Here is a 27,322-nt window from a genome sequence, read left to right on the forward strand (position 1 = left end):
CAGTCTTTCTAAAAGCTTGCATGCTAACTAAATTCTAATTTTCCCTTTAGTAGTCAGGAGTTGCTCCTCAAGATTCTCGTTCATCTACAGTACTTTAACTTTTGATAATCCCTCTAAATAATTTCCATTGCTAGTTTCCAATATCTTTCTTCATTTCCATTTTCCTTTTATTTCATTGACTAACTCCTCCTTATAATGAAATTTGTATCTTCCCTAATAACTCTTAAATCATTTATTTTACCCATTCATTTTTTTCCTATTTGGCAAATGAGCAAGAAAGTGGAGATGTCTAATTTTTACTTGACATTCCTGCATCTTTTTGTTAAGCTTTAAAAGTGTGTGATCGGAAATACTTGAGATGTTTCAGAACTTTCAATTAGAATACCCATGCTCCTGTTGAATATACTTTCTGTCCAGTCAAATCCAGTTATTGTACCTTGGGAGAATATGTTAATTGTCTCTGTTCCTGCTAGTAGTAATTTCACATCTTTCATTACAAATATTTCATATATTTATTTAAAAATCTATTTTCTTATTGTATTTTCCTTCTAGGACCCTCCAATACACCATTATTGCAGAACAGGTTCCAGTCACTGCCCTATGAGTAATATTCCATGTTGAAAGATAATTACCTCTCCCATAATTCTTTTAAGTTCCTTTATAATGTTTTTAGGTGGAACACAAATGTATGCCAATGCAGCCCTCATTCCTTGCCAAAAACTGTTGCCAATTTTTATTTTTTTTTTCATTCATTTTTCTCCTCTTCTGTCAGTATTGGCCCCATCTCACAATCAGTATTGGCACCATTTTCCCTTATACCTGGTACTGTGCTGAATATTCATTCTGAAGTCCATTCTTTGCCAAATTCTCATACTCCTTTCTATTCAAGTATCTCCTGTAACATTGTTGTTGGCACACTGCACTTAAGAAAGTGGCACTTTAGAGGTTGACAGTTAATGTGACATAATTGATAAAGGTAGTCATTCTGATAAGATATTTTTTCTTTTATTCTACATGATAGTTTTTGAGTACATTTCCAACATGCCTCTTACATAGGTTCATAGGTTCATACTAGGCTATCTGCCCTAGGGCATTTATAAGCCTAGCCAGAGTGCGTTTGGCTTTCGCCACCCATTTTAAATTAATTTTGCTATGCCCTTTTTCGAGGTTAGTATACTGTGCCTCTGTCTAACAGTGACACAGAAGTGATACCCGGGGTAAACCTACGATCTCCCATCCACTCTTCAAGATTCCTCTTGAAGAGAGTCAATGAGGGACTCTGCCTAACCTGGACTGGGATTTTATTCCAGAGTGAAGGGAGCCTCTGGGTTATGAATCTGTCCCTCCAGCTTGTCCTGTTTATTTCAGTGCTGAGGTTCAAGTCTCTCAAGTGCGTAGCTCGATGGGATTTGGATTTTCTGAGGTGCATCATGTCCATTAATTCCGGGTTGGACATGGCTTTATACGTCAGGCACAATCGCCTCTGAGCAGGCAGTATGCCACTGAGTAGAGCTGGAGTTTCTTTAACCAGGCAGCATATGGCATCTGTTTGAGCCCTTTGATCCTCTTGGTGAGGTACTTTTGGGGTCTTTCCAGTTGCTGCAGGTGTCTGATAAGGTACATCCCAAAAGGGGCATTGTACTCAATTATGGGCCTGATGAGGGATGAGTAAAGAGGCACGATGACCTCCCCTGATCTAGATGTGAATCCCTTCATGATTAGGTGGGCTATATAAAATGTTTTTCTAACCACTTTGGCCACGAGGTTGTCAAATGAGAGATTGCTATCAACTTGGGTCCCCAGGTCCCTAATTACTTCTTCTGTACTTAATGGATTACCACCTATGTGGTAATTTGTAGCACTTTGTTTTTGCCAAAGGGATGTCTATACACGTTTTGTCGTTTAGCTTGTGGCCATGGCTCTGGCACCAGTTGTCTGTTTCTATGAGGCCCTTTTGGAGGATGCTTGTGTCAGCTGGAGAGTCATTATGGCGCCCAGTTTGCAGTCATCTGCGAACTTGGTCAGCCACAGTCCTGCCGTGTTGGCCTGTACCTCCGAGAAATATATACCGAACAAGAGAGGTCCCAGGACTGAGCCTTGTGGGACGCCACTTGTAACTGGTTTGGAGTCTGACATGGCTCCAGCAATTCTAACCATGTGGGTTCTGTCCTTGAGCCAGTTTGCAACCCATCTAGTGACATAGGGGTTTATATTTAAGCTGGTGAGCTTATCTATAATGCCCGAGTGGGGTACTGTATCGAAGGCTTTTGCGAGGTCCAGGTAGGCTGTGTGGACCACCTTCCCCTCGTCAATGGCCTTGGTGACCGTTTCAAAGAAATCGACAAGGTTTAAGAGGCAGGATCTGCCCTTAACAAAGCCGAACTGGGTAGGATCCTGTGTCTGTAGGTCCCCAATATCTTTATTTATGAGGTCCATGATGATCCTTTCCGTAGCTTTGCAGACCAAGCTAGTCAGGCTTATGGGGCGATAGTTTCCAGGATCCGTTGAGGCACCACCTTTGTGGAGAGGGACCACTGTTGCTGTACTCCACTCTTTGGGTACATATCCTGTAGTAAGGCTGAGATTGAACAGTAGTTTTATGTTTGGGTTTAGCTCCTCTTGGAGTTTATGTAGGACGCAGCCCGGGACACTGTCTGGTCCCATTGATGCTGGTTTTTTTTGCTTTGGAGAGGGCGGCTCTTACCTGAGAATCTGAGATGTCAGGGGGGCAGCACTCTGCTGGGATAGATATTTGCCCTTTTGGTGGGGGGGGGGGGCGGAGTTTGCGCTGATCCTGTCAGCTAGGATGTTGGCAGTGTTTGTGGGTTCGGTGTATTTTTTGTCATTTTGGACTAATTCTGAGCATATCTGGGAATTCCCACCCAGGTTCCTAACATAACTGAAGAAAGCCTTGTGATTATCCTTAGTGTCCTGTGCAATTTTTCTCTCGAAGCTGGCCTTGACGATTTTATGAGTGCCCATAGTTTTTTGCCAATACTGATCAGAGATGCTGATTTTTAACACTTCAATGTTTGTCAGTCTAATCTTACATGTGTTTGACTTTTTATCTCTGTTTGAACCCATGCCTTATTTCTCTAGATGTTTTACTTCAGTAGGAATACTCAAACAAAAACTTTGTAAATATTCATTTGTAACCCTCCCACCCCCTCTTTTAAGACACAGCTGACATACAGCTGTATACACTTCCCAAAAAGGGGACATTACCTCTCCATGTAAGGGCAGTTGCCCCACATGGCTACACCCGTAGGCTTTACCTGTTCTGAAAATAGGTTTGTTTAATCATGCTGGAAGTGCATGTTAGTCAGTGTTCCGTCTTGCCCAAACGCTACCCATTCTTATTCAAACGTTATTTCCCTCCCAGATAAGAAAAACAAGTTGAATGCTCTTAATTACTGATTCTTAGCTTTGGAAAAAAATACACTGGCTATTCTTAAATTAATAAACTGTATTTTGTACTCTCTATGTTTATACTGAAGTATGAAATACTGCTAGAATGCATCTACTTGCAAAAGTGTTCCCTTCAATGTGTCATACTTGTTTTCTCTGAACTATTTGCACTTTCCTCTTAAAGTACTAAGTAGTGTTTCTTGCATGCATCAGAGTTCATGTGTTTCCTAATACTCTGCACCTGCAGAAAACTAGTCTACAGTTGCAGAGCTTTGCTGATGGAGACAAATACAGCTGATTTTGCAAATGCAGGAAATGCCTCTTCTCAAATGCTGGGAAACGTTTTTTACGTTTTTCTTTTTGTAGTAGGTTTGCTCAGAAAAAAAACATTTCCCCTTGTCTGCAGCACAAAGTAAAGAATGTTATTCTACTCCTGTACCTTTATTACAGCAGGACAACCACCATAATTTAATAGACACATGCAATCAGTACATTTCCATATCCTTTTCCCTGTAGCCCAGTATTGCAACATTATACTCCTTATATGCAGCATTTGTCTTAATGCACAATAGACGTGAGGTACATAGTCAAGAAAAGGTACTGTATTACTAGCATAAAGTGGTCACTTATGTCTATCCCCACACTGCAGTTTTAAAAATATCTCTGCATACTGTACAGAACTAATTTACAGTTCAATGCAGTTTTCCTACTTTCACATTATTACTTGCCTCCTCCTTAATCATACAGTGTGTCCAATACTAATCTCTGGTGCAAGTTCAGGGTACTCCTTTTTTTTATAATCTTTTCTGTTGCTGAGTCATTTTCTTTTAGACCAATGGAAAAAGTGTTGCTGTCAAGTTCTGTTTATGGACTTGTTTTTGTCAGAGGCATGAGAACTACAGCTTGGTAGCACACTCTTTTGCTGGGTAAACCTGATTTCTTTCTTAGCCTGTTGTGCATCAGAAATGTTTTGATTCTCCAGGAAAAAAATATTCTGCAAACAGTTGGATATAGAAATGTGAATCTTACACCCGACTGTTTCATCCTCTAATTGCAGAAATAAATTTACTTATCTTCTGTTACGTGATAAGTCATTCTCCACAAGCAGTCTTGTCTCTGCAGTTAATACTTTGTCCTTCTGTCACAATTTTATCAGGAGCTGCTGTTTTTGCTGGCATGTCTGCATCTTTAGTACTGTAGATATTGTCATGGCCAAATATGGAACATTACCACAGTGTGCCCTTTCACTTAACAAATCCTGCTGTGGAATACCAGCCCAGTTGCTTATTTGTACTTTCATAAAATCAATGCAGTCTTTTATTTCAAGTTATTTTGGTATATCAGAAATATCACAGGTTTTGCTCTATCCTTTTAACTATACTTTGTATTTTTGAAGCAGTTCTTCTTGAAAAGCCGCCATTATTTCATTCATTTCAGTTTAAGATTTTTGAATTTTTATGTCTTGTGAATAGCTACTTAAAGCTTTCTCATTTAACTTTATATAATCCTCCAGTTTCTCTTACTTTAAGTATCTCTGAATGCATTTGATATATTTTTTCTAAGTTACTGAAGGTCATCTCCTGTACCAAAGTCGAAAACTGTTTTGCTTAATGGCTGCAAGACGTTCACCACCACGTTTTTTGTCTTTTCTAGTTGATTTTGATATCCAGGCAGTATAGTTACTAGCCAGCAAATGAATTTTATCAAAACTGTCATCTTTCACTGGCTGTTTTATTTCTCTCCTTTTTTCACACTGGGAGAGCTATTACTACTAACCTTTTCTTCAGAGTGGAGATATCTTGCTTACCCAGACAGTTCTTTTGATGAACCATTAAAGAGATGCACTTTACAAGTAGAAGTTCTTCACTTGGGCATAGACAAATCCTGGGACCGCTTCACTAAGCATGCAGATGCTGCTAGTTAACTCCAGTCATTTTATGATTTAGGTTTGTTTTCTTGTGTGGAGTATTTTTTCCCTTCACATTTTTCTGGAGAGCAAAAACTGATCAAGTGGTTCCTTAAAAGGATTGCACAACTACTTTAAGGAAAACATCTCCTGTTTTGACTTGAACTTTATCATTGACATTTTTGCTTTAAAGGTTCCCCAACGGGGCACTCATCTGTTTTTCAGACCCATTCAGGCCTGCTGGTTCAGCAGTTTGACTTTATGAAAATGCATTCTTTTGTGTCCAGTCTGCATTGCACTATAGCTGATCTTTCATAGCACTCTGGTGTCCTTTAGCATTAACGTACATTTCCTTTTCAGAATAACTTTGGAGTTGCCCTTAAGTCAGTTTATTCATCATCCTGATTTATTTACCTTGGTCTTGTACTTCTTATTCTGCTTTTACTTGCAGAGGGTGAATGAGTTTAGAGTGGCAGAATAGCTGTCATTCAACTTTCCGCCAGGGCACATAAAGATGGCATGTGCGAAACTTTTTTTCATGCAGAACACTTATCTTTTACATTAGTCAGCTTTCTGTCCTTGGAAAATAATGTTGTGTGTGGCTGTTTCAAGTAATGCTTTAAAAAAATGTCTGTGTTGCTGGCGTTGGGCCTTTAGTTCATAACTTCAGGCAGTATTTTTTTCTTTTACTGTAACTCCAAGGGGGCTGGTCTTCTGTGATACTTCGGTATTTTAGGAGTCACATTTGAGTTTCTCCTTTATAGGTTCATAGATTGGTACTAGGCTATCGGCCCTAGGGCCTATACCAGCCTAGCCATAGCAATTCCCATTCTCTTTCTTCCCACACTATTTACTTCCCTGGACCCCTGTCTAGCAGGGCAACTGACGTGATCCCCGAGGTGAATTTCCTTTCTCCCATCCAATTGTCAAGGTTCCTTTTGAAGAGGGCCAAGGAGGCGCTCTGCTTGACATGTATGGACAGTCTATTCGCGTCTTGGGAGTCTCTAGGTCAGGAACGTATTCCTCCAGCATGTTTTGTTTATTGTGATGACAAGGTTTAGATCCCTGGAACGTGTGGCTCTGAGGGATTGGGATTTCTTTAAGTGTAGCATGTCCAACAGCTCTGGGTTTGACATGGCCTTGTATATTAAGCAGAGATCGCCTCTGAGTAGATGATATGTGACAGAGTATAGCTGGAGTTTAAGGTGGTCAGCATAGGTTATCTGCTTTAGGCCTGTGATTCTTTTAGTGAGGTATTTCTGCAGCCTTTCCAGTTGTTGCAGATGTCTTGAGAGGTACGTACCAAATGGGGCGTTGTATTCTGTAATGGGTCTAATGAGGAATGAGTACAGTGGGACAATGTCCTCCTTTTTTCTGGATGAAAAGCCCTTAGCGATTAGGTGTGCCACATAGAAGAATTTCCTGACTGTTTTGGCGATGTGGTTATTGAAGGTGAAACCACTGTCCACCTGTGTCCCTAAGTCTCATCACACTTTTGGTGTTTAGTGTACTGCCACCTGTGTGGTAATTCACGGGTACATGTTTTTTCCCAAAGGGGATAACTATACATTTCTTGGCATTGAGCTTGAGCCCATGGCTCAGGCACGAAGCATCTGTTTCTGTAAGGCCCTTTTGTAGAGTATCCACATCATTTGGGGATTCAATAATGGCTCCCAGTTTGCAGTCATCTGCGAACTTTGTTAGCCAGAGTCCCTTAATGCTGGCCTGTACTTCAGAGAAGTAGATGCCAAACAATAGCGGTCCCAGGACTGAACCCTGAGGTACTCCACTTGTCATTTGCTTGGAGCTGGATTTGGAGTCAGCTACTTTTACAGTGTGGGTTCTCTTGGCTTTGATTTTGCACTCCACTCCGTTGTGGGAGAGGCTTCTTTTGAGGCAGAATATTTTAAAGATAATGAAACATTTTAAGTGGGAGTCTAGATACATTTCAGAAGTCCGGAAAAGGTACTATAGTCTCTTGGATGTTTGCACTCCTGCCCCTTCACCTGTCCCTCCAGTCCTGGAAGCCTTTTTGAATGCCTTCTATTCTACCTCTCCTAATTCACAGCCCTCTATTCCCAAAAAGCCTTACAGGTTCTACAAAGTTCCAGAGGAACTTAAATTCCTGTGTACGAACCCTGTGGCAGACCCATCTGCAGTGTCTCTGTCCTCAGACAAACCTTCTAAATTGCTATACAGTGTCAATGCCCTCCCTTCAGATAAGGTCAATAAGATTGTGGATAGGTGGTAAAAATAAGATCTGTGCTTCTGTTACTCTTGTTTTTCTGTGCTATTAACTACCAGATCCAGATGACCGAATATTTGCCATCCATCCTCAACATTTTGAACAAGGTAGTAGTGTGATTCCCATGGCTCAAAGTCAAAGCAGCAAATTCTGTCTCTGTTTGGCCACCTGAGTGACCTGATTAACCAAAATATAAAATATAGTTATGATGCTGTGTAGGCTTCTTCCAGAGCAGCTGCCACTAGTACTGTCATCTGCAGGTTTACATGGTTGTGCAGTCAACCTGTCAGTGACTTCCAAAGCCAAGCTCATTTAGAATATTTTGTTCAGCCCACAGGCAGCAAACTTGAAGTCTTAAAGGAACAAGGCAAAACTATGAAAGGCTCCAGACAGATTTTTCTTACCTCTATACCCAGATGCCAGAGGAACAGCCCTGCCAAGCCCACTTCTTTCCTTAGAAGAGAATCCATACTTCTTTGGAAACAAGGGAAGGCATCCAGTAAGAGATTTCCAGAGGGACCACAGATCTGGCAGACCACCTTTCTCCGAGAACTCACTCTTATCTTTCTTGTCCTACTACCTCCCCCTCTCTTCTGCCCTGCCACTCTCCAAAAGACTAACTCAGTCCCTTTCAAACTGGGAAAAGATTACCACAGACCAGTAAGTGCTTTCTTCATACTTAAGTGTTATGCCGTATATTGGAAGGAACCCTGTCCCTTGAATTGTATTCCTTTCCGTCCCCACAACCAACTGCTCCTTTATTTGTCTATCTTCCAGGAACTACAGGCCCAAAGCAGAGTAGAACCACCGCCTACCAAATTTTTAGGGTTTTTTTTTTTTCTTACTCTAAGCGGTTCCTAGTTCCAAGAAAAGGACAATGGAGACCCATACTGGATGACTTCTTGCTAAACACCTTTCTGAATATCTGCCTACAGACCCTATTTCCTTCTATTCTGTCTCAGGCACACCTGTGCTCTGAAGATCTAAAGAATGCCTATCTACATGTTCCCTTTTGCCCCTTCTTCAGGAAATTCTATAAGTTCTGTACTGGCGCAACTCACTTTCACTTCACTGTTTTGCCTTTGGGCTTTTCCCAGTCCCAGAAGTATTCGCAAAGTGATACCAGTGATAACTGATTCAGGCTACATTGCCGCAGATCTTACTACACCACCTCCAGTTCATCCTTAGCCTACTCTTATAGCTAAGGTTTAGCATAAACTACAGAAAGTCCTCTCTTCAGCCCACCCAAGACTTTGTGTTCCTGGGCTTCAGATTGGATATCCAAGAAGATGCAGGCCTACCTGTCTGAGGAGAAGGTGCAAAGCTTTAGAACTTACTTCTGCTCCATCTCCTCCCTTGACACATACTCGGCCAGGGAACTTCTAAAAACCTTGGGTTTCATGGGAGCAACCATCCCAAAGCTTCCTCTAACCATATTGCATTTAAGGAAAATTCATTTGTACCTGAAAACATTATGGTCCCAACACACTGTTCTGTACACAGAGATCCTCCTCATACCTTGTCTCAAAAAGGATATCTCATGGTGGGTGGCCCAGGTGAATCCCCATCCAGGGCTTCCTTTTGTACCACAGACTCCTCGGACGGGGTCTGGTTGACATGGCAGGTGCTCAGCATCCAGGGCAGGTGGCAACCCAAACTCTATGAGCATGTCTACCTGAGAGAGATGAAGGCTCAAACCTAAGCACTTCGGGTTCTGTCACACATCTGGAGACCAGGCTGCTTTCGGGTATTCACAGGCAGTATTACTGTCATGTAGTATATAAGCAAGGAAAGACTAGATCTTAAGAATTATGCAGAATAGCTCAGATTGCTTAAGACCTAGCTACCCAGAGGAACATGTCCCTACTTGCTATGTACAATACTATCACAGGACAGCATTCTAACAGACTCTTACAAATGTACCCAAAACAAGAGGTCTTTCAAGACAATCTACACTAGTGGAAACACTTCAGATATATTTAGTTGTCTCATAGAGCATCAGGCAACTTCCCCTATTTTGCTGCAGGACATCTTGTTCCTCAGCCTGGAAAACAGATGTGTACTTTTATTGGACAGGGAAGTTTCTTTTACGCTTTCTATCCACTCCCAAAAGTATTACTAAATGTCTAGAAAGAAAAATACAAAAATCCTACTGGTGTCTTCCTTTTGGCCAAGGCAGTATTAGTTCCCCCGGTTTACTATCAAATGGTTTAAAGTCATAAGATCTAACATTCATTTGAGTGACCCATATGATCGACACATGAATATTAAGTTGTTAATTTCATTGACAGTTAATGCATGCAAATTACCTGTCGACATAATGTTGACAACAGGGCAAGGATATACCCTTGTCAGCACTGTAGTGCGATCTCTGAGTTGTAATGCATAAGTAGCAGAGGGTATGGGAGGCACAGACCCCCTGCAAAAACAATACTGTCGACACTGCAGGTGTTTTTCAACCGTTTAAACTTTGATATATTTTTTTCAGTATTTTAGACGTTTGGAGTAATGACTTTCGATGTTATGACTGTCGACCATATAAGTTTCAGTCTTTTGACAGTAAACCAGTTCCCCCTTCTCTTTCATCTAGCCAGGGGCAATCATCACAAATTACTACCCAACAGAAGGGAATCGCTGCTTCCCCTGAACTTGTCATCCCTAAACCTATTGATGTAGGGTTCGGATTTTTTCAGTCACTAGTTTTCATAGAATATAGTGTGGATTATCCATGAAGCATGGAGAGACCCACCACCCAAAAATCCTAAATAGCTAAATGGAAGAGATTTTTCTTTTGGTGACAGAAATTCAGTTAGGACTCTGTGAAATCAGAGGTTCCTCTTATCCTAAAATACTTGTGTGAACTCCTCCATCAAAGTCCACCAGTCAGCCATTTCTGCCTGTGTGTCCCTCAATCCACCTGCTATGTCCAGACCTGAGGTCAAGCAGTTCCTAAAAGGGGTACTGTACCTAAGACCCCCCCTCCAAGGAAGCCCGTGTCCCCTCCTTGGGACCTCAGCTTCATACTGAAAATGCATACTCTGCCACCATTTGAACAAGAAGCTTCAACAAATCTCACATTCTGCACCTGGAAACTTTCTCGCTACTTGCCATCATGTCTGCTGGGATAGTCTCATAACTTCAGGCACTTGTGGCCAATTCCACCCTTTATTTTTCACAAGGATAGGCTGTCCCTGAGGATTAACCATTCCTTAATGCCAAAGGTGGTGAATGAGATGGCTGTCAGTCTGCTTATTTTCTTTCCCAACCAATAGAACAGAAAATGAGTACAAAGGATTAGTCCAGATAAAATTAATGTAGCTAATGGATCTAGGAGACTTTCTGATGCCCTCTCTGTGGGAGTAATAAAGACAGTTTGTTGACATTTCAAGTAGTTTGTTTAGTTAAGTAGGTAGATGGGCTATTGGTCTTGTTCTGTCGAACACATTATGTTCATCAAGTCATTTCAAGCCAGTTACAGGCAATGGTGGGGGAGGGTCCCACGGAGCTAATTGTGGGAAAATCTGGGAGATAGAAGAAGACAACAGTCCCAATGCTTAGAGGTTAGTCCCTTATTTGAATATTCCTGAAATAATCTTGACTGTTTACTGACTGAACTACCTTTGGAACCTCATTCAGGAATACTCTTCCATCTGCCTGCTTAAGTGAATAAACTACTTGAAACTTCAACAAGACATCTTTATTCCTGCCATAGGGAGCGCATCAGAGAGTCTCCTAGATTTTTTAGCTGAAGTAATTTTAGCTGGACTAATCTTTTGTACTTGTTCTTTCTAGTCCTGTCTCCCTCAGGGTCACAGTTGGGATACCAGGTCTGACTCGAGCTTTCTGGATTAAATTTGTTAACCCTCATCAGAACATGGGGAAAAGACTCCTGCACTCCTTAGATGTACATGGACAACTGAGATTGTTTTGGATAAAACTGAATCTGTTCATCAGTCAGACCAACTGTCTCATTCATGGACTGCAAACTGGGCCATCTAGTATCTAAACAAACCATTGCACGTTGAATATCTAAGTCCATCTCCTTTTATTGATTAACCATAGCAAATCCTTACCCACCTTCCCTTGATCTCAGTCTACCGTGGAGGTAGCACCCAGGCAGGGAGGGGTTCCTTCTGTAACGGGGTTTGATGCTAGGACAATCCTAGAAGCTGACATTGTCATCTTTACAGACATTCAGTAAACATTACAGAATTGATGTAATCTCAAGATCCAGTACTGCTTTCCTTGGGTCAGTTCTTTCTCTTCCATTGAGCTCTGGAAATTGCCCATCTGCTTGGAGAACTGCAACAGTTATCTCAGTCAGGACTTAGTATAGTGGTGTAAGAACTTAACATAACAGTTGATGTCCTACTGATCACTGCTGCAGTATTCTTTCTGGCTTTGTCTTACTGCCCAGTCTTTAGGACTGAGAGAGTTCCGCTCGCTGCTTCCTTGTCCTTTCTTTGCTGACCAGTCTTTCTCTGAGGTCATCAGGCTACTGGCTTGGAGATGGTCTGAGGATCTACACTGCTATGTCTGCATATATACCCCTTTGCTTGCATGGTGAGGTCGTACATCGGATGTACGATCCAGGGAAGGTTAAGCCTCGGCACCCTAGCCGGACATCACGTTCTTGCACAACTGTACTTTTGTTGGTGTTTTTTTTTTTTCCTTGATTATTAGTGATTCTCACAGATGCCTTTTGTCATTCACAAAAAACTTAATTTAGTCACTCAGGCCTTTCCCATAACAACCATTTATTCCTCACTTTTTTCAGGATCTTATCCCTTGGGTTAGAGCTCCTTTTTCCTAATATCAGTCACTAGGTTCACTACATTCTTCAGTAGTTGTCTATCGGGATATTCCTATTTCTGAGTAATAGTTTTTTTCAGGACCATCATTAAAACGGCTGTCACTGACTGTGTTCTTAGGCAATGAGTAGTTTAATTTCCAACTCAGGAGCAGCAGCTGTGTCTGGCAGTTGGTGTAGAGATTTAAGAGCTGGAGCTTTAGTTCTGCACTACAGGGTTTTTATTCCCTCAGCCCTCATTTGCCTACTGTGTAACCTAGAGCAAGTCATTTAACTAGACATTGCTTCCTGGTTTCCCCTTCCGAAAAACGAACCAAAAAACACAAACTGGTAAATACAAAGAACAAAGCAGGCGAGAAGACTCCCACAATGAAACTCCTTTATTCACAAGTAAATGGTAAGCGCTTTCACCGGCCAAATGTGCCAGCTTCCTCAGACCAAACTCAAACAATTTCAAACTATGACCAGTTGTTTTATATATATATATATATATATATATATATATATATATATATATATATATATATATATATATGTATATACATACACACACATAGTTAATTACTTAATAAGTGTACTAATTAATTAACAAGCACAAGACTTAATCAATTAAAACTTTTTTTAAAAATACAAGATGCAACTCAACTAATGTCTTATTGTACTGCATCCGAAGAATCCAAACTTAACAAAAAAATTATAATAATTTTATATATAAAATCATTAATATATTCTAATGACAATAATATCAGTTTTCCTATGTAACCCTTAAAAACCTTCTTACTGCTAAGCATTGAACATGTCTTTTACTACTAGACATTTTATCAAATTAAAAAACTTTTTTAAGAATTCATCTATTAAGGGCCTTCTTTTTATCTATTAAGAATTCATCTATTAAGGGCCTTCTTTTTAAGAAGGCACTTAATAGATATTTGCTCATTGAGTCCAGGAAAAATATAAGCTAGAGTCCGTATTTGCCACTCCAGTTCAACTTACTCGAGCCTCAAAAACCATGGCCCTCCCCTGATGCTTTGTTCAATTTTCTGCAAGACCATAAACCTAAATTTGTGCTCTGGGAACAACGTAATGTGTCTTGCAAGGGCATTGGTATTTATTGACCTAGCTATACTATATTGGTGTTCGTAGACCCTCTGTTTTAGCTTACGCTCGGTCTTACCAATATAGAATGCATCACAATGAGTACAAGAAGCACAATAAACCACACCTTGTGAATCACATGAATAGTGACCCAAGATTTTATACTCCCTAGCTCTAATAGTAATATTATCAGAGGTATGGATAAATTTGCATTGAGAGCATCTCCCACACTTAAAGGTACCATGTTGCCCCCGGGATACTGTCTTAACCCTCTCTAACAGATTTTTAAGGTTGGAACCTCTTCTAAAGGTAATGGACAAATCATGCCCAAGTTTTTTGTTCACCTCAAAATCTTGTATGATATTCCAGTTTTTATACATGATTTCCTTAATCCTACTTGCATCTGTAGAATATATGGTCACAAACTTACAAATTCTGATTTTTTTCTGGTCTTTGAAAGAACAATACCTCCAGAAAATTGATCATGTTTTCATCTACCTGATAGGTGAATTCCAGAAAAGAGGTGAATTTGGATAATTCCAAAACAAATGGATCTATACCTTTCCTGAGTAAAAAAAATCCCTAACCCATTCAAGCCCTTGTTCTTGACTGTAGATATTAAAGACCTCTATACTTCCATCCCGCATACTATGGGGCTTGAATGGGTTAGGGATTTTTTACTCAGGAAAGGTATGAAGTATCAGGACATTGACCTGATAGAGATTTTATTGGAAATTGTTTTGGAGAATAATTTTATCTTATTTTCCAATAAATTATTCCTTCAGAAGAGTGGCATTGCCATGGGTTCGCCTTGTGGAAGCAGTTTTGCTAACTGCGTCCTTGCCCACTGGGAAACCTCATTTCTTTTTAATTGTCAAACTTATAAAGAACATGTCGCCTGGTACACCAGATACCAGGATGACATGTTCTTTTTGTGGAAGGGTCCGAGACAAGCTATAGATCCATTTGTTTTGGAATTATCCAAATTCACCTCTTTTCTGGAATTCACCTATCAGGTGGATGAAAACATGATCAATTTTCTGGACATTTGTTTGAGTAAGGATTTTATTAAAGGCCAGTTTAAATCTACAATATACCGTAAACCAACATATTCTAACATGTTCCTACACTTTACTAGCTGCCACCCTTTTAGTCAGAAAAAGGCTGTAGTTAAGGGCCAGGTTGTGAGAGCAGCTAGGATGGTGTCCAGTTTTGATGAATTTCAGGATGAATGTTCCCTCCTTAAACAAATGTTGTTAAGGAGAGCATACCCTGTAGACCTAATAGATCAAGTTGTACAAGAAGTAAGTATGAAAAGGCATGCAGGACATTTCCAACCTCTTATACAAGATAAACATGTACAGGTGGGTGCAATGGAAGTCCCCGGATGTGTTGTTCTTTCAAAGACCAGAAAAAAATCAGAATTTGTAAGTTTTTTGACCACATATTCTACAGATGCAAGTAGGATTAAGGAAATAATGTATAAAAACTGGAATATCATACAACAAGATTTTGAGGTGAACAAAAAACTTGGGCATGATTTGTCCATTACCTTTAGAAGGGGTTCTAACCTTAAAAATCTGTTGGAGAGGGTTAAGACAGTATCCTGGGAGCAACATGGTACCTTTAAGTGAGGGAGATGCTCTCAATGCAAATTTATCCATACCTCTGATAATATTACTATTAGAGATAGTGAGTATAAAATCTTGTGTCACTATTCATGTGATTCACAAGGTGTGGTTTATTGTGCTTCTTGTACTCATTGTGATGCATTATATATTGGTAAGACCGAGCATAAGCTAAAAGAGGGTCTACGAACACCAATATAGTATAGCTAGGTCAATAAATACCAATGCCCTTGCAAGACATGTTATGTTGTTCCCAGAGCACAAATTTAGGTTTATGGTCTTGCAGAAAATTGAACAAAGCATCAGGGGAGGGCCATGGTTTTTGAGGCTCGGGGAAGTTGAATTGGAGTGGCAAATACGGGCTCTAGCTTATATTTTTCCTGGACTCAATTAGCAAATATCTATTAAGTGCCTTCTTAAAAAGAAGGCCCTTAATAGATGAATTCTTAATAGATAAAGTTTTTTAATTTGATAAAATGTCTAGTAGTAAAAGACATGTTCAATGGTTAACAGTAAGAAGGTTTTTAAGGGTTACATAGGAAAACTGATATTATTGTCATTAGAATATATTAATGATTTTATATATAAAATTATTATAATTTTTTTGTTAAGTTTGGATTCTTCGGATGCAGTACAATAAGACAGTTGAGTTGCATTTGTATTTTGTTTATATAACAAGTACCCAACGTTAAAAATTTGGCTTAGTAGTTTGTGTGGTTATGTAATGTGCTTTTTAAAAAAAGTTTTTAAAAAAAGTTTTAATTAAGTCTTATGCTTGTTAATTAATTAGTACACTTAAGTAATTAACTGTGTATATATATATATATATAACAACTGGTCATAGTTTGAAGTTGTTTGAGTTTGGTCTGTGGAATCTGGCACATTTGTCCGGTGAAAGCGCTTACCATTTACTTGTGAATAAAGGAGTTTCATTGTGGGAGTCTTCTCGCCTGCTTTGTTCCTGGTTTCCCCTGAAAGGAGACTGTCCAGTGGGCTTGCCTGGTTAACAAATGGGTATGTTAGTTCCCTGTTCAGCTAAAAGTCAGGGTGCATTAATTTTCAAATTACTCTGCATTTTCCTTTAAAGCCTGGGAGTCCTAGAAGACGTGGTCCCTTGCACCTCTTTCCCTGTTTCTTATCTCCAGCAGTCCCTCCCCAACTTTTGGAACACCCGTGGAATTTATTTAGCTTCTAAAAGTGCTTGTGCAGACATTTCCATTTAAAGATATGAAATTTCCCTGCTTTTGTCACCACTTTGGGCGTCTTACAAATGTTGAGCCATTGTACATCTAGTATTTGATTACCCAAACTTTTTCCCAAATATTTTTTTCTGAATATTCTTCGGGTCTTAAAGTTATCTACCAAATCTTTGCATGCTCTTGACAGTATCTTTCTTCTGGCCCCAATTGTTCTATCCTCAATGATAAGAAGTTGTATCAACTTATTTTTGCCTTTGTCTGCCCCACTTTCAGTTTTCTTTCTTTCCACTACTAGACCCATGAATGCAAGTCTTAAACAGTCCAGTATTTCAGCATCTTCCTTGGCATGGTCCCATGGTTTAAAAATAGTCTTTTGTTATGATCTGCTCCGATGTTCTTCATGTTTTACTGTTGCAGTCATTACATTTGGGTTATCTGCTTGCAGTAGCCCTCAGTCGGCCTGATTAACAAAGTGTTGGGTCCTGCGTCAGATCCTGTCCCTTCTTCCATGATGTCAGGTCGTCAGGGGTATAAAACATGCAGCCGACGCCATTACATCAGTCTTTCTTGCCGTGCGGTGCCCGAAGCAGAAGCAGTTCGCAAGTGCCAGTCGGCAGACTCCTGAAATTTTCATTTTCAAGTTTCAGAACCGAAGTCTTCAACTAAAGCGAAGTACCCCGTTGGAGAAACTTTTTCTTGCTCCTTACCGATGTCAGTAAAAGTTGTTAATTGCATTACTTGTGGAAAGCAAATACCTCATAAAGATTTTCATTCGTACTGTGTTCCTTGCCTAGGCCCTGACCACGACGTACCTTGCTGTCGGTTTTGTGCTTTGTTTAATCAGCGCACATCCATCTGTATATTTTCCCCTCTAAATATTTCGGTTCTCGGTTTAATTATCCAGAAATGTCCGTTAGCCATCCGACTACCGGGATTCCGAAAAAATGCAAAGATAAAGACAGAGACAGGCCGCCGAGGTCCAAAACTGCCGGCGACGCTTCTCCTAAGCCAGTCACCAGTTTGCCGGTACTCAGTGAGGTGGTTTCGCAGCCCCTGATGCCCGCTGCTTCTGACTCTACTGAGACCCATTCGGAGTTCGGTATGCCGTGAGATGCTTCAACTGTGGTACCTGCGGATGTCTGGGTCCGGAGTCGCTGTGCAGACACCGGCTTCTGAGGGTGTATTCAGGTCTACGGACTTGCATATTAAACCGATGCCTCCTTCTTCATTTAGGCCTAAATTTCAAACAATGCCTAAAAAGACAATGCCCAGGCCTCATGCTCAGGCCTCTATGCCTAAAAATCAAATGATAAGAATGGCCAAAGATCTTATAACTCTAATCAGGGGAAGCCAACCTACCCCTTCTAAGAGACCTAGGACTAAAGTTGTTTAGGATTCTTCTGACCAGGATTCTGATTGTTCTGATTCTTATGATGATCTGGATTTGTCCTTATCTACTTATGAGGATTCAGATGCAGAGGACTCTATTCCCTCTGCTTCCCTTCTAGAGGATTTTTCTTCTGGTGAAACCTTACATACTCTAAGGGAGCATTTCCACTGAGGAAAGCCAGGATTTTTCTGATTCAAAAAAGAGGCTTAGGGATTTCTTACTCCTGCCTCAGCATAGGCCTTCAGCTATACCTGCTGTACTAGACGTTGTTGATGCCTTTTCAGAATCTAGTTTGGCCCCTGATTCTTTGCCTCCTGTTCCCAGAAAACCTGACCAATATTATAGGGTTCCTGATTCACACAAGTTCCTCTTTAAAAATTCTATTGCGGATCCAGAGACTATTTCACATGGGCCCAAGGTTATTAAGGCTTCTACTGCTAAGAATCCTACCCCTACTGATAGAGACTCCCGGGCGCTGGATAGATGGGGTAAGAAGGTTTACACTTCTGCAGCCTTGGCCATTAGGGCTTTAAACTGCCAGTTTTATATGTTAACGTCTCAGCAGCATGTTATTGGATTGCTTAAACAGAAAATTATGTTGATTCCTGACTGTGCGGAAAATAAAGAATTACAGGATTTAATGCATTCTGCTGAACAGGTTGGAAAACATACTTTGCAATGTGGTTTTGATTCATTAGAGGCCTCTTGCAGGGCTGCTGATGTTCTTCGTGTTTCACTGTTACAGTCATTACATTTGGGGTAATCTGCTGGCAGGTTGCCCTTAGTCGTCCTGAATATCAAAGTCTTTGGTCCTGTGTTGGTTGCTTTCTCCTCTTCCAAGACGTCAGGTAGTCAGGGGAATAAAACATGCAGCCGACACCATTTTCTTTAGTCTTTCTTGCCGCGTGGTGCCCGAAGCAGAAGCTATTCGCAAGTGCCGGTTGGCCGACTCCTGAAATTTTCACATTCGAGTTTCAGAACCAAAGTCTTCTATTAAAGTTAAGTACCCCGTTGGGGAAACTTTTTCTTGCTTCTTACCGATGTCAGTAAAAGTTAATAATTGCATTACCTGTGGGAAACAAATACCTCATAAGGATTTCCATTTGTACTGTATTCCTTGCCTAGGCCCAGATCATAACGTGCCTTGCTGTCGGTTTTGTGCTAGATTTAACCAAAGCAAAGCACTATTAAGCGTCGGTATATCTTTGCTTCAAAATATTTTGGAAACAGATTTAACTACCCTGAAATGTCGTCGGATAGCAGTCTGACTACCGGAGTTCACAAAAAACGCAAAGAAAAGGACAGAGACAGACTGTCGAGGTCCAAAACCGATGAAGCTTTTCCAAAGCCAATCGCCGGTTTGCTGGTACTCAGTGAGGCACTGTCGCAGCCCCTGATACCCACTACTTTCGAGTCACAAGCCTCTACAGAGACCCATGTGGAGCCCGGCATACTGCGAGATTCTCAGAGTATTGTACCTGTGGATGTCTGTCCCTCAGATGGGTCCGGAGCCGCTGAGCAGGCACCAGCTTCTGAGGGTGTTTTCAGGCCTCAGCATTTCTATATAAAACCGACACCAGCTTCAAAAGCAAAGATAAAAGCAACTTCTAAGGCTAAAAAAACGGCGCACGAGCCATGTGCTCAGGCCTCTATGCCCAAAAAACAGATGATCAAAATGGCTGAAGACCTAATTACCTTGACCAGGGGTTCCCAACCCCCCCCCTCCCGATAAGAGGCCTAGGCAAGACACTGATTATGAATCTTCCGATCAGGTTTCTATTTCTTCTGATCAGGAATTTTCTACACCACCCTATGAGGATTCAGATGCAGAAGAATCTATCCCATCTGCATCTCCTCCTTAAGATTATTCTTTTGGAGAAACCTTGCATATGTTGAGGGAACATTTTCATTGGGAGAGTCATGATTTCTCAGAATCAAAAAAGAGGCTTAGGGATTTCCTCCTCCTTCCTCAGCATAGGCCTTTGGCCATACGTCCTGTATTAGACATTGTTGATTGTATTTTCGGAATCAAGCATGGCTCCAGATTCCCTACCTCCGGCTCCTAGTAAGCCAGACGGATATTACAGGGTTCCTGACTCCCACAAATTTTTATTCAAAAATCCTGCTGCTGACCCTGAAACTATCTCACCAGGGTCCCAAAGGTATAAAGGCCTCAACAGCTAAGAATCCTACCCCTTCTGATAGAGATTCCAGGGCGCTGGACAGATGGGGAAAGAAGGTTTATACGTCTGCAACCTTGGCAATTAGGGCTTTAAACTGCCAGTTTCATATGCTTAAATATCAACAGCATGTTATGGGATTATTGAAACAGAAAATGATGTTGATTTCTGAATGTGCACGCAAGACTCTTACAGGTCAAAGCAATGGGGCACATCCACCTCCAAATCTGGAGGAGATAAGGCGCAAACCTACAGAAAGCAATCCCAATGACTTCCCTCTGCCTACACCAAGCACTTATCTTTTGGCAGCACCCATAGAGGGAACATTAGCACTTTTTGCTCAAAATTGGCATTTAACCCAGGACAAGTGAATACTAAACATCGTATCACAGGGATACAGATTCCATTTCCACACTCTGCCAATTACAAATGGTTGGCCAGATCTGCCAAAAAATCAGTGGGCAGAGGCACAGAAACAGGTTACGTCCCTCATGGGTATGGGGGGGCCATTCAAACAGTACCAGAACAGGAAAAAGGACAAGGTTTTTACTCAAGACTGTTCTTGGTAACCAGAAAGGACAAGGCCTGGTGGCCAATACTGTATTTATCGATTTTGAACACGTACCTGGACATTCCAAAATTCAAAATGCTCACTTTACAGCAGCTTCTGCCCATGCTGGGCAAGAATGCTTGGCTGGTGACTTTAGACCTAAAAGAGGCATACCTGCATGTCCCAATAAGACAGTCGTGCAGAAGATACCTCAGATTCAAGGCTGGCTTACTGCATTACCAATTCTCTGCACTGCCCTTTGGCTTATCTACTGCGCCCAGGGTCTTTACAAAGTGCCTGGCAGCAGTAATTGCATTTTGCAGACAAAGAAGTATACAGATTTATCCTTATTTGGACGACTGTCTCATTCAAGCAGAGAACAAGGTCACTCTTCTATGACATCTGCCGTTTGTGAAAAGGCTTCTTGCATGCCTAGGGTACACAATAAACGAAAAGAAATCACAACTGGTACCCTCTCAAAAGATAACGTTCCTGGGTGCAAGCTTGAATACAATTGCCCAGATGGCTTACCTCACGCCAGACAAACAAAGGCAACTGACTACTTACTTCAAACTGATGGCAACAAAAAGCCAGTCTTCTGCAAGACAAATTCTGCAGGCTCTGGGCTTCATGGCATCCTGCATCCTACTAATTCCATATGCAAGACAGCATATGAGTAAATTTCAGTGGTGTCTAAAAAGTTTATGGAGTCAACATTCACACAGTCTGGAAACAATTCCTCTCTTTCCCTGCCTGCAACGGAGTTTCAATGGTGGGCAAAGGTCTGTCACCAAAACATGGGACGGCCCTTCACTCTACCCCCTGCCAGCCAAACATTAACAGACACATCAGATTATGCCTGGGGGGCCACATGGCAGGAAGATGCATTCAGGGCATATGGGCACCATAACAAATGCATCTACACATCAACCAGAAAGAGATGCTAGCTGTTCAAAATGCCTTAACAGCCTTCAAGACTTACTTCATCCAGGACAACAACTGATAAAGACGGACAACACCACAGTCATGTGGTATATAAACAAGCAAGGGGGCACACACTCATACCCCCTTTGCAGATTAGCCATGGCACTGTGGGACGCAGCTTTGACCTACCAAATACATCTTCAAGCTCAATTCCTGCAAGGAAAACAAAACACTCTGGCAGACGATTTAAGCAGAAACCTTATGGATCCTCACAAATGGAAACTAAATCCACAAGTCTTCAGCATGATAACAGAGAAATGGGGGAGCCCAGACATATATCTATTTGCCTCTCCTCAAAATTATCAATTGAAAAGATTCTGCACAAGGACTCATCACAGACAGGCATGGAAAGTGGACGCCCTATCCTTCAGCTGGAAAAACCTATCAGTTTACGCCTTTCCTCCTCTGCCTCTTCTACCCAAGGTCCTCCTAAAAGTCAGACGAGAAGCCAAAGATATTAATTGCCCTGGACTGGCCCCGCCAATACTGGTACCCAATCCTAAGGAACTTGTCTCAATACCCAGCTTGGACCTTGCCTCAAAGACCACAACTACTGTCCCAGCAAAACAATCAGATCCTGCACAATCAACTTCAGACACTGAACATGGCAGCATGGCTAATCGTGTAATCATACAAACGACACCTCTCAGTAAAGCTGTGATGGATGTCATTTTGGAAGCCAGAAGGCCTAGTACTAGAAAATCTTACGCTGACAAATGGAAGAGATTCTGTGCTTGGAATCAAGCACACGGATCTGATAAAGCAGAACCACATATTCCTCAGATATTACAATACTTAACTGAGATGCTTGACACAGGTCTATTATTCTCATCAATCAAGATCCATGCCTCTGTAATTTCGGCTCATTACAGTATAGAGCCACCAATCTTTTCTCATCCTTTACTAAAGCAGTATCTTAGAGGAGCCAAACATTTAAAGCCTCCTAGAAAATCACCATTACCTGCATGGGACCTCAATTTTGTGTTGGAAAAGCTCACCCTGCCTCCATTTGAACCAGCTGCTATCACTGATATAAAGTTCTTATCGTGGAAGACAGCTCTGTTACTAGCAATTACTTCAGCAAGAAGAGTTTTAGAGCTAGAGGCCCTCATGGCTGTAGAGCCTTTTATCATATTTTACCCAGACATGGTGTCTCTGAGGACAAATCCTACTTTTATGCCTAAGGTGGTTTCCAGTGTGGCTCTTAACCAAACAGTTCATCTGCCAACTTTTTATCCAAATCTGCAGAACAAAGGGGAGAGAATTCTGTATTCCTTGGACGTACACAGACAGCTAAGATTCTACTTGAGCAGGACTAAAGCTCTAAGAAAAACTGAGCAAGTAATAGTGTCATATGCTGCAGGATCAGAGGGAAAGGCTATTTCAAAGCAGACAATTTCAAAGTGTATAAGCCACTGCTTCCGTTTCTGCTACTTACACCATGGTAAACCTGTGCCCAAGGGCATTAGGTCTCATTCCACCAGAGCTGCAGCTACTTCAGCAGCCTTTCTCAGAGGAGTACCAACCAAAGAGATTCTAGAGGCTGCTACTTGGAGTTCTGTTCACACTTTTACAAAGCATTACCATTTGCCTCTCTACTCTAAGTCCAGGGCAGGCTTTGCCACTGCAGTGCTGCAGGGCCTTATAGCCGCACCTACTGCTTTTTATCTCCAGCCTCCCAACCATAGCTTTGGGATTCTACCCAAATGTAATGACTGCAACAGTGAAACACGAAGAACATAGTACAGTTGTGTACACTTAACGTAAATGTAGATGTTTGAGTTTATTCACTGTTGCAGTCCAGGTTACCCTCCCGCCATCCCCCTGTCATTCTACAGTTTCTTTCCTTCTCTATCTTCTGCAACCTATGTGGTGTATTTGCTTGTAGATGAAGGTAAAGTTTATATTGATGCATGTATTTATATTTATATATAATATTGCTACCTTTTTGGGGGCACCTGGCATCGTGGGCAAGAAAAACTATAGAAAATGGCGTTGGCTGCATGTTTTATACCCCTGACGACCTGACTTCATGGAAGAGAAGACAGCAACTGACGCAGAACCCAAGACTTTGGAATTCAGGCCGACTGAAGGCAACCTGCCAGCAGATTACCCAAATGTAATGACTGCAACAGTGAATACAGTCGAAAATCTGCATTTATGGTTCGTGTGCACAACTGTACTTTGTCTCAGCAGAACCAGGTTCTGCACCCTCAGCTTCAAACACTGAATCTAGCAGCCTGGCTAATTAATCTCTCCTTTACCATCCCTCAGTAAACCAGTGATGGATATCATCTTAGAAACAAGGAGGTCTAGTACTAGGAAATCTTATGCTGAGAAATGGAAAAGATTCTGTGCCTGGAAACCAATCTCAAGGGATGAGCACAGCTGTGTCCAATTTACCTCAGATTTTACAATACTTAACTGAGATGCTTCACAAGAGCCTTTCTCTCTCCTCCATCAAAATTTATGCCTCAGCCATTTCAACTCATTATAACACAGAACCCCTCCTCTTCTGTCATCCACTGCTCAAGCAGTTCCTCAGAGGGGCCAAAAATTCAAGACCACCCAGGAGAGCTCCAGCTCCCGCCTGGGACCTTTACTTTGTATTGGAGAAACTCACTCTTCCTCCTTTCGAGCCAGCTGCTACTGCAGTCTTGCAGGGCCTTATTGCTGGCCCTAATGTTATCTAAATTCCTCCTCCCATCCTTAGCTTTGGGAATCTACCCAAATGTGATGACCAACAGTGAAACATGAAGAATATAGTACCGTTGTGTACACTTACCATAAATGTAGATGTTCTAGTGTATTCACTGTTGCAGTCCTGGTTACCCTCCCTCCAGCCCCCTTTCTTCTTTTGGCTATACCTGTACTCTTCTTTACTATGCTTAAAAGCTTTTTGCTGTATTTTCTTTTTTGTTGGAGGTATAACCTTATATATTTATAGATTTATTTGCTTCCCATTAGGGGGCAGCTGACATCTGGTGCAAGAAAAACTGATGTAATGGCGTCTGCATGTTTTGTACCCTTGATGACCTGACGTCATGGAAGAAGCGACAGCAACCGATGCAGGACCCAAGACTTTGTTAATCAGGCCGACTGAGGGCTACTGTAAGCAGATAACCCAAATGTGATGACTGCAACAGTGAATACACTTGAACATCTACATTTATGGTAAGTGTACACAACTGTACTTTCTTTGTTATCTGGTCTGACCTTGAAGAATCATCAACATATACCTTCACCCAGTTAATCAGTAGGGACTGACCCTTTTTCCAGTAGTCTTGAGAACACCTTTCCTTCAGTTTTTGACTGAAATCTCACAATTATTGGTTCCCTGAACCCTCCTATCTGTTGAACTTAATACCATATACCTTGTTGGCCTTAGCAGTCATTGGATCTAGCCATGTCCACAGTGTGATTTACATTTTTTTTGTCTGCACCTTCTTTGTGATGAACGGCCATGAATCTCAGATTTTTCCCTGCGGGAGTGATTCTCAGATTTGGTCATCTTCAGTTAAATTTTTTCCTATGTAATGTCATGGTTTGATATTTTTACCCCTTATGTCTGCATTCTCCTTTTGAAGAAGCACTATATTGTCAGTTATTGCAGTGTTTTTAAACAGCTTGTTCAATTTCTTCTACTTTCTTGTTGTTTTTAATATACTTCTCCAGTATATTACTAATCTTGAGCAGTTTGGCATGCATTCTGTCAATCTTTCTATCAAGTCTAGAGGTTCCAACGTTTGTCTTACCACTGCAAACCATACGGCTGTCTTGATTATTGCCTCCTGGAGACGACTGGCCTGAGTGTAATTGACCCTTATTTCCAGATGTTCTCCCTTTCCTTTTCTTTTTTAAATGCTCATGGGTACTTTACTGGCAGAGTTTTTTTCTTCCTGCCAATTTCACAGTATTTTGAGGAGTTTTATACCAGAGAGATTAAATTTTAGCTGCTAATCCGTCATCTGCCATACCAGAAGTCTTTTGACTCTTGTCTGTTATTTACTCTCTAAAGAGGAAAGACATTGGGTACAGCAGACAAATTATTACTATATCACTTGATTTATGGGAGGATTCTTACTGGTGATTAACTAATACATTACCATTGTCCACTTTGTCTATTTGACTATTTCTCCACCAGCTCCTGTAAGTCAGGGAACATGTATTTATATAACCTTGTTACAGTGTAAGTGGCAGATCTTTGTTGTTTTTTCATGTTTTCCAGGAACTATGCTTGCTAAGTAGTTGGGTTGAACTTTTGAGATCAGGGACTACGTAAACACTCATTTGCCTTGTGATGCGACACTTTACTGGTGGGGAGGGTATGTGCACTTTTATGATGGAGCATCAAAAGAGAGACAGCTAAATTGTAGTGGGAGTAGAGATGTTTAAGTGTAGACATCAGAGGAGGATTGTTTATTTGATCAGTTAATATAGAAGTGCATCTGGTGCATCTTTTCTCTGTTGTTGCTTTAATTGAATGTAAAGTAATTATGTTCTTTTCTTTTTAGCTTTGATCTACTTATTTTAAAGGAGGTAGTTCAGAAAATGGCTGGCATAGAAATTACTGAAGAAATAACTATGGAACAGCTGGAAGCCATGACAGGAGGAGAGCAGTTAAAAGCAGAGGTAGGAGGATTAATGCAGAACTTGTCTGTTATGTTATTTATTAATTTTTATTTTCATTTTGATCTTATGTTTAATGGGTATTTCATTTATGTAAAGACTGAACATGGGAACTAAATGGATCATTACAGGTCACAGAGTCATTTTCATGTTTAGTACATATCTTAGTTTAAGAGAAAACATTACAACAGTTAAATTTACAAAATCTGTATTTTTACAATAGCTGATTTGACATCACTACAGTAAATATTTTTATTTGACCTTGAGCATACAGTGGCTTTTATTCTGTTCCACTGATGCTACTTTAACAGCAGTGAAGATAATCTTCAACTTCACTAGTTCTCGACATTCTTAGAGGTTCTCTGTGTGCTTCCGTACCTCTCAGGAGAGGTATTTTGAGAAACATTTTTGTGCATTATTTTCCCATTAAGATTTTATCTTTTCTCTTGTTGAAGATAGACTCTTGAGTCCTTTCCATTTGTTTAACATTGGTAAAAAGATATTTTCATGCAAAGTATTGCAGCTGGGCTTCAGTGTTCCTGTTGCTTCTCTATGGAGACCTGTGAAAATTTGTGCTAAAGTAAGTTAGCCATCAAAATATACAACTCTGTGTTGGTTGTTTGAAGACCTAGCTCTATCTGGTTTGTTGAAATGAGAGAAAAACTGAAAAAAAGTCCGTCGTAAAGGAACTTTTCCCGACTCCAGCAGTATAAAATGCATGAATTGTCTTTCTTCAAAAAAGATCATAAGTAAAAATACAGGAAACAAAAGACTAATCTGAGATTGCTCTTTCCTTTTAAAATATAATGATATCCTCTGTTCCTCTTTATCCTTTTTAGGAGGAGCATTTCCTTCCCTTCTCAGTGGTAGAAAAGACATTTTTGCCTTTTCTTGTCACTGAAAACTTGACACAGATGGTTGAAAGACTTTGGTTAGCATGAATTTTTAGTTACTACTACCACAGTCATTCAAGAAACCTTACTGAATTGTCTTGCTGTAGCTTGGGAGCAAGTGTGTCACTTTCACTAGTATAGTGCATTACAACAGGAAGCCTTCTTATCAACAGCATAAATTAAAATGTCATGTATAGCAGTAAAGTAAAATTGTTTGCTATTCTTGATTGTAAGGATATGAAAAAATTGTGAACATTCAGAAATCCTCTTGTACCTATGCATATTGTCTTTATTTGCCTGGCAGCCCTGGATGATGGCAGTGAACTTGGATGGCAGTTTGCACATTTTGATTTAACCTTTCCACAAAAAAGTATTTACGGTTTAATGAAGGTGAATTTTATTCCA

General features: G+C 40.8%; 1 protein-coding gene across 1 annotated transcript in view; it reads left to right on the plus strand.

Annotated features, from left to right (window-relative positions):
- LOC122789851 (THO complex subunit 2-like) overlaps positions 1-26,965 on the plus strand; it is a 2,067,217-nt gene extending 2,040,252 nt beyond the window's left edge. Inside the window, exons 20-21 of the mRNA XM_044057285.1 lie at positions 25,910-26,027; positions 26,864-26,965. Coding sequence (XP_043913220.1) covers positions 25,910-26,027; positions 26,864-26,965 — 220 coding nt within the window. The remainder of the gene's footprint in view (positions 1-25,909; positions 26,028-26,863) is intronic.
- The last annotated feature ends 357 nt before the right edge of the window (positions 26,966-27,322 follow it).

Source organism: Protopterus annectens, chromosome 15.part0 (assembly GCF_019279795.1).
Source record: "Protopterus annectens isolate FY-2018-M chromosome 15.part0, PAN1.0, whole genome shotgun sequence".
Classification (NCBI taxonomy): Eukaryota; Metazoa; Chordata; order Ceratodontiformes; family Protopteridae; genus Protopterus; species Protopterus annectens.